Source organism: Ixodes scapularis, unplaced genomic scaffold, assembly GCF_016920785.2.
Source record: "Ixodes scapularis isolate PalLabHiFi unplaced genomic scaffold, ASM1692078v2 PGA_scaffold7__128_contigs__length_106722199, whole genome shotgun sequence".
NCBI classification, from domain to species: domain Eukaryota; kingdom Metazoa; phylum Arthropoda; class Arachnida; order Ixodida; family Ixodidae; genus Ixodes; species Ixodes scapularis.
The window spans coordinates 42,915,590-42,928,918 of NW_024609882.1; the positions used below are offsets into that span (position 1 = coordinate 42,915,590).

The 13,329-nt window shown below is 46.4% G+C and overlaps 1 protein-coding gene across 1 annotated transcript in view; it reads right to left on the reverse strand.

The window, feature by feature from the left end:
- The window catches only part of LOC8024951 (whirlin), a 65,884-nt gene extending 57,047 nt beyond the window's left edge, over positions 1-8,837 (reverse strand). Inside the window, exons 1-3 of the mRNA XM_042286214.1 lie at positions 8,656-8,837; positions 8,370-8,502; positions 7,945-8,231 (exon numbers count right to left, since the gene is read on the reverse strand). Coding sequence (XP_042142148.1) covers positions 7,945-8,231; positions 8,370-8,502; positions 8,656-8,837 — 602 coding nt within the window. The remainder of the gene's footprint in view (positions 1-7,944; positions 8,232-8,369; positions 8,503-8,655) is intronic.
- Between the last annotated feature and the right edge of the window lie 4,492 nt (positions 8,838-13,329).

Here is a 13,329-nt window from a genome sequence, read left to right on the forward strand (position 1 = left end):
CTATATTGATCTCAGTACATGTCTCTTGGCGATTGGGTGTGAACGTACAAATACAACTACTTCTGGTAAGATATATCAATATAAGGGCACGAAGACACCGCCTTGGCGATGAGGTTACACACAAAATTCAAGGTGCCTTTTGCTCGATATACACTAAAGGAACTAGAAAACACAATTCATTGCTAATGGTAGCGATGTTCATACGTGAGTTTTTAGAAGACAAACATATCTTTTCTCTGACGCGCGAGAAACCTTTTTTAAAACAAACGGTTTTTGTCAGGAACCTTTTCTCACATAGAAGAGCTCTCCTCTCAGATACGTTTTTGTAAAAGAAAAAGTGCCTCATAGAGGAAAACGTATAAATAAAACCTCCTATCCCCTTTTTCTCAAGAAGAGAAAGATAAAAATATGTTTTTTTTTATTTATAACAAAAAATATTTTTTTTACAGGTAGATATTTTTGGATGATTATTTCGCATTCAATAACCTTTTTCTCATAAAGAGAATGGTTCCTGAATGAACAACCTCTCATAGGGTTTTGCTTGTTTAGAAAAAAAACACAAAATGAACCTTTGTCTGATTGCAAAAAGGACAATAAAGGTACCTTTTTCTTGAAGAAGAGTCGACAAGAAAAACCTTAGTCTAACAGATAAAAGGTTCCCGTCATCACCTCCAGGTAGTATTTCCAAACGAGCAAACAACCCCTCCACGCTTAAGTGACTTATATCCATGATTGTATCTGTCTATCCCACGTCCTAACCGAATCGTATTGTTGCATAGCAGTTGGGGTCTTTACAGTTCTTCGTTCGATGAGTGCAAATAAAGGTTTCTTAACCAACTGAGATAAAGTTAAGTCTTAGAATGCACTTAGGAAATTACACTTTGGGGGAATACTTCTATCCCTAGGAAACGTTCCCTGTCGTCCTCCTCGATCACACCACCGGCGCGTGCCCCGACCACAGCCAGACTCAGCAAACAAGGATCCACACAAAGGCGGGCGGCCGAACTCCTCCACAGCCATAAAAGGTCCCAAGTTTGCAAGTTTGACGGCGGAAGACTCCACAGCCGAAGGGGATCGGACGTGCAGGTTGGCATCCAGAGACAGGGGGATGTTCAGGGCTTAGTATCCAGGAGCCAAGACCTCTGCGGGGCCTTTGACGACTGTTTATATTAAGCTCAGCAGCATTCTAAAGCAGTGTTGTACGGAACGACGTTCCAAGGAACGGCGTTCCTGGAACGCGTTCCTTTTAGGAGGAACGAAGGAGCGCCGCCGTTCCATTTTGCATCGCTGGAACTGGAACGGGAACGCGTTACATTTTTACTGGAACGGAAAGAGTAACGGCGTTCCTTTTTTTCGTCCAGTGGGGTCATTTTTATTTTATTTTTAACAGGGAAAGTATGAAAGTACAAAAACAATATCTTTACGAAGTGCTAGATCTAGTTAACTTTTTGGCTACTAATCTTATGAATTATTTTGTGTGGTCCTCGCTTACTAACAGTTTCGGGTGCAGGAGAGCTGGTGGGCATTGATATTTTTTTGAGTGCCCGAAACTGCGGCACAAGAAGCAAAACTTTTAGTCGTAGGAAAAGACAAAGAAAGAGTGTTGTTTCAAACTCAGCTAATTTCTTTGGTTCCACGAATCCTCATACACCCACAAATTTTATTCCGACTACAGCCCTTTTTGAACTTCAATAACGAGACCTACAATCACAACAAGATCACAGATTGCCAGATATCGGACTCACCCTTGTATCCCGAACATTATTCACTTAAAAGATACACAAAAAATAGCCGTTATTCATTCTATTGTCCCCCACCTTCAAACTGAACATCAAATTCAACCTTCAGAACGAAGTATTTGTAGCTTTCAAGACTGACTTTCCAAAAGCTATACCCTCTCCTTCACTTGCTTGTCTTGCGGACAGCAACATCTTGAAGCAACTGTTGTAAAGTTCTAACACGGGACTCTGTTAAATTGAAGCTTGTGAGGTTGTTGTAAAATGCTCGTGAAATCTTGGGTAAAAGTACATTAAATTTGGCTCGTCTGAATTGTCCACTACAAACATGGACATGGTTAATAGCTGAGATTTTTAACATGAATATATCAACAAATGAAACCCTACTTCCGCGTGTTTTCTACTCCTGGTGCCCTTCCATCACGACATACAAGCTCGTATGTTGACTATTAATGAGATAGATAAAAAAAAACTCTGATTGATTTAACTAAATATGGTAATTAGCAAAAAATACAAATGTAACGCATATGTAACGATACGTTCCATTTTTAGAACTGTAACGGGAACGAGTTCCTTTTTCATTTATGGAACGTGTAACGGGAACGCGTTCCAAAAATCAGAAGGAACGAGGAACGAGCTTTCGTTCCTTTTTTCGAGGAACGTGTACAACACTGTTCTAAAGTCACTTTGGCAACCGACCACAGGTTTTCTTAATGCCAAACAAAAGGCTTGGAGTCCAAAAGAAATATGAACATCCTAAGAACAAGCGCATACACAAGACAGAACACATTCCAAACGAAGCTCACAAGAGCAGACATGGACAATACAAAGCACATTCGCAGGCAGCCCCCATTTGAGGCCTCCCGACTCCGGCAGAAATCATGAGCCGTGCCGTGGAGATGAGCGAACCTTCAGAGAAGGTAAAACATAAAGTAAAGCTAGACTAAACGCTCGCGCGAGCGAAGCTTCGCGACAGTGTTTTCATTAAGATGGATCTAATATGGCTCATCGACAAACAAAAATATAAAGGCAACGCTACACAGATGGGAAAGTTAGCATCTACATATACGTTTACAGTTTTTTTCTTTTTTCAATTATCTGAAATTGGGTGGAGAACGGGAAGACTTTAAAGAAGAAGAGAAAGAAACAAAATGATTGAAGGCAACGCCTCAAAATCAGCTGCCTTGTGTATTGAGTAGCATCTCTTTATAGACGCTTTGCAGCAGCTGTGCATGGGCGCCGCCATAACCGACCTTCAGTTTTTGTTTTCTCTTATTCCTTCACCTCACTTCATAATTCCCAGAGCAGGAGAGGTTAGTGCCACTTTAGGTACTACTGTGCCCTTGCCATAGGTCTTTGTGGAGGCTCGTCAGCGCCTGCTTCGGTGACTCGGCATCTCGGTAACACAAGAGGAGGTCGGCTGTGGTGGTTGTAATCTGGCATATGTGTAAAGCACCTATATCTCACAGCAGTTTCAGGTGGTTTAAACAAAATGGTAAATCTACACCAGCTCACCAGATCACTGCTTTATCGTTACATATACGTCAGCGGACATGTAGCTTGCAGCAGCGAGCAGTCGGCAGGGGGCGGACAAAGCTCTCGTGGAACGCGAGGAGAGACGCGACGAGCCTGAGCGGAGCGGCAGCAGCCCACGTGCAAGCGAGTGTCAGCAGCAACAACAATGGCGCTGCCGGCGGCAAGGAAAAAAACGAGGTCGCTGATCGGCGCATTCCAGACCAGAGAGCCTTGCCCAACGCGCCTCTCGAGGAACGGGCTTTGTTCGCCCGCAGATATCGGCGTCTATAGTTGGCCACCTCGTCCGCAGTCGCGGAGGACGCCACTTGTTATCTCCATCGATCTATGCTGGAAGCTTGGCCGCCGTCAATCAACCCGCGCAAATTGTATCTCGTCTCATGCGTTGCTTCGAAGCCAAGTTCGGAATACGTGGGACCCGTGCTTGCAGGTGTGTACACTGCACACTCGTGGATCGTGCGTGTCTCCGAAACTCAACGTTATTGGCGAGGAGAGCGAACCATGGAACGCATTGTCCAGCGTGTTTTCCTGGAAAACTCTGTGTTTAGCCAATACAAGGCCTTTAGACTGGACTCGTTACGTCATTTGCGTCGGTCGCGAGCGCGGGAACGCAGACTCAGCGTTCGGCCATGCTAGCCAGTCGCTACCTGCGTCAGAGACATAAACATAACAATTTATGCTGTTGGTGTCCCATTGCTTTAGTTAGCCGCTAAAGGTGCGACAGTGGGATGCCCTCTTTAATATGCGTCCACGGTATGTGCCAGGACGTGGCCAGTTCCGCCTCGTGCACATCTTGCGCAATGCGTGTTCTGAGTGTGCGCTCTATGGTGTGGGTCGTTAAGTAAGGTTGTTGTTTGCGGGTTATGTTAAGTCGGGAAATCCTTCCTTTTGGACCCTCCTTTGCATTCGCCCTTTGCTGGAAACGTGCCGACGATCTCTCTTCCGAGTCGCGGTTTCTCGTAAGCTGTTTTTTCCTTCTTTAGCCTTCACCAAAGTTGAAAAACAACCCATGATGACAACGAATACTTATCAGGATTTCAAAATTCAAGGTTACGAAGGAGGCAAACATGGCGAAACTAGTTACAACGACATGGCGTGTCACTGCTAGAGTTACAGCAAACTAAAAGGGACGTCCCTTCTTTTTTTCCCTTTCATCAGTAACTGCATAGTACGGAAAGTTCACAAAGATAATAAGAGTTATGTCAAATTACATAATAATTTGACCGCTAATATAAGCAAGCATCCCAACATGGGACATAATCATCACGCTACGAAGTCGTTCTTTCCAGATCTCGCCTAACAGGAATAAAAGAAGCAGCTGATGGCGCAGTGCCGCAGTAACATCGAACTTGGTATACAGCAATTTGTTCTACACGATCGAGATGCAAGCCTAACCTTCGCACAAAACAATACGTACAACAGCTTTTCTAAGCCCTCGCCCGCAATCCCACACGGCCTCACCAGTTATTCCAAAAGCGGGCAGAAGGTGACCCCTTCCATAGGAATAGCCGCCGACGGGCCAACCGCGTGTGCCTCCGTCACGACCGCACCATCATCCAAACTCTCCGTGACGGCACTAATTCAACCGATGGCCTAATTGCCGTCAACCCCGACCCCTCTGCAGCTTTGAACACGTACCCGTAATCACACTTGACCCCGGTCAGCGTCCGTGTCATTCGATACGTGCCTGGTATGGACTCTTCGCCAAGGAGTGCTTCCCTCGAAAGCAAAGGTGTGTCCAAAGGAGCTATAGTTAGAGGGGGGCTTCGATGGCCGTTCTGATCAGGCGGGGGTGGGTCGTGCTCTAGATGCAAGGTCGGTGCATGCGAAAAGGAGGCCAGCCGGGCCCGGCTTCGCATTAGCGCCTTGGCAGAGTTCCCCGCGTGTCCTGGTACCAGTACCGTCGAGGCCGAAGAAGTGGACGGCGCCCCCCGTTGAGACAATTAATGGCGGCTGCCCGCGCTCGGGCGGCATACCATTCTTCACGACTTGCAAATGAGTCTCCTTCGTTGCTCAGAAACTTTAGCGGAAGACAAATGATATCGTTGTTTCTTCGCTAATGGCTGGGCATGCAGGCCTGCTGAGAGAAAAGCCGGACAAGAAGACAAATGTTCAGGAAGTCATCCGAGGGGGTGCGTCATAGCTACTGACACATTGAGTGACACGCGACATCACCTGCCAGCGCATCATATGCAAAAAGAACGAAGGGTATAGCTTCCAAGTCCTCTGGGACCAAGAGCTAGGTCAAAAGTGCACCAGGATGTGGTAGCTGTCAAACGGCACATCGTTTCAAGTTGCAGATACTACTGCTTGGAGTCGGTCTTGCCAGAGCCATAAAAAGGATCCCCACTACAGTATTTGTGTGTTACCTGTTTTGTTACAGAAAGCGGTGCACATATCTTTTGAGTTCAGGCGCTTGTATTAATCATAAGAGAAAGAGTGAGGTCTGGGTTTGCTATCTGCTTTTGTTCACGAGACCATGAGCTATAGATTTCTCCTATAGAAACAATTGCATTCTAAAACAAGCATACAAAAATCAAAGAAACCTACCCTGAAGTAAAAATGCCCAACAGTAATTGGCACACTCTTGCTGTTTTTCTTTGTTCGTTTGTTTTTTTTGTAGTCACGAAAGGAGTGGAGAGAGCCACCGTAGCTTATAACACAAAGATTTCTACACCTCCCAAGTCCCGCTCATTCCACTCTCCTCAACTAGACGGGAATTATAGGCGCGCCCTCCTTTCGGAGCTTGCGATAAGATCTAATCTTTCAGCGACCTTATGGATGCAAGTACAGGAACCACAATGCCCATTCCGAAGCGATTATCTCGCTCAGTTGGTGAGCAGGTAAACGACCCTCCAAGTGAATGTTTTCTTTTTTTTATTTGGTTCAGAGAAGGGCTTGAAGTATGTGATGATAGCAGCCCAGTTAACGAATCAGTGCACAAACTTGACCTGAACTTGAAGCTTTGAATATGAAAGTTCAATGTGCTTCAAAAAATAGGATTAGTTCAAAACTAGCCTTCTCTTCACAGTCTCCTTAGAAGTATAAGGACAACCTGTATATCTTCTGTGTTGGCTCACCTGGCAGCCTGTTGGGGCGTAAACCCTCTATCTCCCAATGATCACTCAATCTCCCGAATATCTGCATCATACGAGGGACTATGAGTAACTCAACTGGTTCTCATATACAGCTAGCTTCTCAATCCTCCGAACAAACCCTTCTTTTCATGTTACGCTCTGCTATGATTACAAGCTATAAGAGCAAACAAATTTCTCGTGATGGCATATACCTCCTGTGTCCAACAGAAATTCAATAATTGCGGGGAAAAAATGAGACCTCTTCCCCGCGTTAACAAACTGAGACCGTCGCGACTGGCACAGAAGAGTCAAACACCGGAAGAGCCGGATCGAACCATGTTTGACAATTAATTATTTGCTAACCAAGCGCTTATTTGTGCCAAGCGATTGATTAGAAAATAATTAATTGTCAAATAAGCGCTAACCAAGCGCTTATTTGTGGCCCTCTCCGTCTTGCAGGAAGACAATAAAGTCAGCAAGACTTCAAGTCATGGGCGGATTTATGGCTAAGGTTTGAGGAGGAAAGGGGGGGGGGGGAGAAGGAAGGGGGCGGTGGTGATTTTTCTTTTTTTTTCAATTTCGCGGGTTAGTAATTTTTAGGGCATCTAAAAAGGAAACTATTAATCGTGTTTTAACGTTTCTTACAGCCTAAAATGCCCACCAAATTTTAATTACTTGTTCTACTTTATAAGACCACACTTGCTGCTCCAGTGGTTCAAAAATGTGCACTAAGTAGTAAAAAAAAAAAATACAGAAATAGAGAGAGATATATACTTGCGCAAGGTTCTATATTCTACATCTAAACAGTGACTATCCCCATTTAGGCAACACAGGCAATTGAGCCACGTGGCGTGACAGAGTTTTAGCAGAGACTCGATCAAATAGGATACAGCAATTTAGACCACGAAGACCGGAGAAGAAAGGATATGTTATCTAGACAAATGTAAGAAGGCCGCATAATATGGAGTCTTCCTGATTCCTTGATGAACGTGATCAAAATGCCTTGTTATTTTATTCGTTATTTTATTGACTCAGTCTCGAAAATGCACCGTTCTTGAGGATGGCGTGACGTGACGAGATTTTCAACATTTAGTTGGGGTAATTGAACTCCAATAGAGAAACACTGGGTGGGATTCCTCAGCGACGGGATACAGCCGAGCAAAAATAACTGTTTGATTCTTTATGGTCTTGTAGCGGATGCATAAAAACAATATAAAACAAAAATGCGAACTCAAATGTTCTTCAGTGCAGTGCCCAGGCAAATTGCATGGAACGACATTAAAATTATTTATCGAGCAGATTCACGTTTACTTAATGAGATGAAGAAGATAACCCCCTACATTTAGGGAGGACAGTATACAGACATAATTATTTACACGAGTTATCAAATTAAGGGTTCTTCACAGCACGAGCATCGCCTTCCGTCGTCGTACTCCCTGCGCGTAGCGGTCAACCATCTTCTGATGGTCGACGTTGACATCTCGATGGATACTGATGAGGGCAAGACCGTTGAGTCGCTTTTCGCCACACCGCGATCTAATCCAAGTTGTAATCCTACGAAGGGTGGACAAGGACAGCTCAGCCGTCGCAACGCTAACTGGCAGTGTGGCGAGAACGCACAGCAGGGTCTTAATGTTGGGATACAGTTCTGGCTCCGACTCTTGCAGTATCTCCACAGCCATCGATGCAAAAGGCCCTTCTCTTGTTCGCGTCTCCATTTCACCACCACATTTAAAAGTTCGGCTCTGACGATGGTCTGCAATGCGACATCCCCCATTCCGAGAAGCACGCCGTATTTCGCTGCCAAGATACTGAGCTTTGCTTGAGCTTCCTTGTCATCCATGTGGCGCGGCAAAGGCGTGTTGAGGCAGTACACCTCCAGCACCTTTTCCAGCAAACGGTGCTTGAGAACTACCACGGCAGATTACACAAGAGGATTGTAGACATGTGCGCCGGAGTATCACTCGGCTGTCTGTGGAGGGAATTTCGCGCAGTTCATCTATCTTTGCACTAGACGAGGCACATCTAGTTGGGCTCCCATGTTCTCGGCAATGTCTTTTGCATGTGCTAAAATTTCTTTGAAAGTCTTCTCGGCGTTCAACGAGTTCCGCTTTTCGATTAGGACAACGCTTGTGTCTTTCACAATGTCCAAAAAACTGTTAATTTCGAGATACGGCTGTTGGAGAAGCCGACTCACGGGAAGCGTGACTGAGAGAACGTCATAGAGATCTAGGGTTGCGATGACGAATTCGGCATCGAGGACTGACGTAAGCAGGGATCTCGCCTTGGCAGCCGAGCTTTGTTCTCACCACTGGGAAAGCGTTTGTGACGCCTTTGCGATGGTTCCCAGGCTCCCTCTGAACTGCAAAACGGCGTCGTGACGTTCGACCCAACGTGTGTTGCATAAGTTGGCGAGTTGTTTGCTAAGCTGGAGTTTCAACACGGCCTTACGCTTGGGCGAGGTCGTAAAAAACGCAATGACTTCTCGCATTGTCCCGGTGGTGTTTCGGACACTTTGCACAATTGATGTTTTGGAAAGAGAAAGGTTCAAGCCGTGGTTGAAGCAGGGGCATCGAACTGCATCAGGCACGTAGCCAGGGGGGAGGCCCATGGCCCCCCCCCCCCCGCCCACTGAAATCTTAATCTTCCGTTTTGCTGGGACCTCCTCTCCCCCCTTCCTCTCATACAGCATTTTGTCATGGGCGCCCCCCCCCCCCCCCCCCCGCACCCCCCGAAACAAAATTCTGGCTACGTGCCTGAACTGCATGCATGGCTGCTTTTTGGATTTCCTGAATGGCACCCCAGAGCTCGGAGGTCATTACTGAGCATCCCTCGGATGCAATGCCTGCACAGCCTTTGGGGTCATGAGACAATGACTTCATTAGACTTAGCACAATTTTTCCGAGGTTGGTACCAGTCAGTGTTGGCTCTAGTGCGTCGTCTTCGTCGTGCTCTTCCTTGTCGGGCCCGCTGTCCAACATGGATGAATTCTGATTCGAATCTTAAGACTTGGGTTCTCGAGGACTCAAAAAACCCACAAAATCTTTTCTGAACTTTAAATCATGCTCACATCTCAAAACAAGATGCTCACATCTCAAAATAAGATAGCTGAGACTTGTGAGCCACGTCGGTTGTCTCATCGAACATAATGCCATAATATGTGTTCTGTCGAACTCGTGTCAGGATCACGGACAGAACTTCGCCTCCGCGACCTTGAATAAGGGCATTTTGAGTTGTTTTGCTTGTGACCATCTTCCTCCCTGTGGCTGTGGAGAGATGTTTTTCGATGGCATGTTCACCATATTTCGCTCTGAAGCGCAGCAGCTCCGTGAAGTTCCCTACATGGCCGCCAAGCTGCCATCGTACGTTCTTAACTTCGAAGAAGCACCGCTTTCTCTTCGCCAGTACATTTCTCGTCTGGTGGACTTGTCCACTCATCTCTCTCCTCCTTTTTTTATATTGAAATACCAGAGACGTTGCCAAGGAGAAACTGTTGGCCGTTGGCGAATCCACTGTCCTGCATTGGGGGGGGGGGGGGGGGGGGGGGGGGTCCTTCCCCCTAAATCCGCCTCCGCTTCTAGAACCGTACACCACTAGTAGATTTGTTCGGGATTTTGTTTACCTTGTTATGAATCCTTACGTTTATTCATAAAGTGCTCGGTGATATACTTTACCAGTGATATACTCGTAAACGCTTCCAGTGGCCCTAGTTGTTTCCAACCTTATACGTAACGTCGCATGTAGTGGCCATGCTACTGGAAGCTGAATGCAGGTTGTTACAAGTCGTAGGCGTTTACAACTAAGACCAAGTTTATCATTCACAAGAGTCACAAGTAATAGAGGCTTCACCGGTCTACAGAACCATTACGCGCATAAATGCTCACCAATCGAAACCTGCTCAGAATCAAACAGAATCGTCGACGAGGTCCCACCAACCCCGACGCTCCCAGACGTCCACAAAAGCACACGTGTCCATCGCAGCCGCTTACGACACACGCGGCAAAAACAAAGCATAAGCGACGGCGGCGCGCTCAGTCAGCCGGGGGTCCTTCCTCGTGCGCCACGTTCTCATTGAAAAGAGCTGCCAGCGAGAGACGACGCGTGAGGATCCGACTCCGGCCAGTCCCTAATTGAAGCCGCACGAAGGGTCCCGTCAATGTGGCCGCCAGGTTGCGGCAAGGCCAGTCTACGGCACAGCGATCTAGATCACTGGGCGAGCACGGCCGCCCAGACACAAGGCACCGGCGGCGCGGCAGGCAGTGTCGAAAGTATAGTGGAAGCACAACAATAACAACAACAACGTCATCAACAACAATAACAACGACAGTTGAAAGACCTCCCACCCCTCGTTGTTCTCTGCGGTCTCGTCATCGTCGCCAGTCTCGCCATGCATGAAAGAACGGTCGCAAACTCTGGGGCGGTGATGGTCGTGAGCACGCGACCTTCACGCCTCGGCTTCAGAGTGTCGCGCCCTGGTCTCAAGAGGAACCTGGAAGTTTCAAACGTTAAAGCCGCGGTCGCAATGCTCCTACATTTTGCAAAAAAACACGGTCCGCAGACATGATGGCAGAATTATGTCTGCTATCGTGCTGCAGCTTATATGCCTGCTGACAGTTCATGCATGACCAATGTACCAAGACCGTCCCACAATAACGAAAGTTTAGACAAATTAAATTCAACGCTTCCTCATCAGGCAGCAGCAATCGTATACGCAGTCTTCCAGGATTAAAACGAAAAACATAGTTTCAATCAAGATTACACGATAGACAAAAAAGATAAAAGAGAAAACAAATACGAAGAAGCCAACCTTGTTCCTCGTTGCTAATCTACCAGTTCACGATGATCATTAAAGCAGTGTGACGGCAGGATTTGCCGTCACACCGCGTTAGTCAGATTTTCTAGCGCTACAAAACAAAGCGTTATTACAAAAAAAAAAAAAGAAAAGGACAAAATCGAAACACCTTGACCTTTTGCCATCTACATTTATGCGATATATGTGCCTTTCTGACCTGATAAACAGTATGGTCTGCAAGGTCAGCCACTCCGTTTGCCCGTCTTCATTCTCCGTCTAATACGGAGTTTAAATTTAAAAAGAACATTCGATCATGTTTAGGGGTCGTGATTTCTCCGTAGATGTTATGGTAATATTTTCCACATTCATATCGCTGCGCTCCCACAGACAACTGCGCTGGCACCGAGCTCACCTTGGGAATAATAAAACCGTTAATAAAATTTGAAAATTTATTTTTAAAACAATGCTATGTGTTGCATACATGTCTTGACGCTGTAGCCAGCATACTTAAACACTAAGCTCTTTTCAACCAAAGAAACTGCCTCTTTATCTGTTTAACATTCACCACCAGTGCCACCGGCATCACAAATGAACGTTCAAAAGGAAAAAGGGTTATCGTAAGAAACTTAAAACAAACTGTGTCAGATACCTTTCGGGTCATTAATATCGTTGACATTATGAACTATAAAGACTTGACACAGTTGTTTCTAAAACCAAAAACTTCAAATTCAGGGTGGATGTCCCTATACAACAAAGTCAATCAGCCGCAATCGCGAGCAGACGATTTTCTGTTTTCACAGCTTCCTAAGAAGAAAGATGCCTCAGGTGGCTAAAGCGCACACTAGGTTGAAACCAACGATAACAAAATTTCGAGTCCAAGCTTCGAACTAATGAGTACGGAACATTGTTCTAAAATAACGTGAGCACGAACTCAAGCATTCTATAGCCTAAACCATAAGATGCGTACCTTCTTAATTTTTACTGGTTACAAACGTACGAAGGCACGCTTAGTGGCAGAAAAACAATAGCGTTTGTTGTCATCCTTTCTCCTCCTTTTCCAGCGCGTCCAAGGAACGACGACCTACAGCGGATTGTCGAGCGCGACTTTACGACGAAGCCAACTAACCCTTGACGGCCCTTCCCCTGCACCAGACCGCTCTTACTGCTTCTTTTTTACTGGGCGAACCAACCCAAAAGCGTGCCTCCCATCCCAAAGCAGGGCATCAACGTGCTCAGGCTGCCATCACATGCACCCAGAGGAGAGTCATCAGGCTCACGGCTGACCCTGAAAACAAAAAAAAAAGGACTAGGATTCCGTGCAATCTTGTCGACATCATAGCAGGTGAGGCGCGCCGCGTGAACGGTTTTCGGCGCCTCCTATTGGTCCGGGAGACCGGACGAAGACCACACTGCACATTGTGTCCGTAGCGGTTCGCAGACACGTCTTGTAAAAAAACAAAGGAAGAAAGAAAAAATAAACGTAAAACGATAGATAAAGAAAGAAAGGGGAAAAAAAGCGCAAATCGCTCGAGCCTGAACAAGAATGGACCTCGTGCATCACGTCGGGACCAACATAAGAAGATCATTCGGCTGGAATTATCATTGTCCGTTAGCGCGCTGAGGCGGTCATCTTCGTAACTGGTCCTGCTATGCCACGAAAGAGGTGGCCGCGAGACGGGAAGTTACGGGAAACGTTTTGTGTTCGCGCATACGTGCGTGCGTGGTCGGATCCATTTACGCGCGTTGTTGCCATGGGCTCGTGAATGTCCCAGCCGCGTACGTGGGTGACTGCACGTGAGCCTGACTGGTTGTGTCTGAGTGCGTGTGTGTGTTTTGGTTTGACAATGCAAAAGGGTATACAGTTGATACGAAGATGACAGACACCGCTGCTGGTAACGCTTATTTCTTTTTTTTTTTTTGTGGCTGTATATGCTAGAAAAAGTTCCTTAAAAACTAGACGGACGAGTTAATACAGCGCCAGCTTTACTTCAGCGAGCGCTCCAGTTTGCATCTCTACGGATTTGTTCCTCTTCCTAATCGATATACCGCAGTTGCAGTCACGCAGAATTTGTTCCTCAAAGCGCCAGTCCTTCTAGAACATTGTACTTCTACCATGGCGCCCGACTGGTGCACTACGCGTGCAAGCACGTGCAGAGTGCGCGTGAACATAGCTTTGGCAAGCTTCCAATAG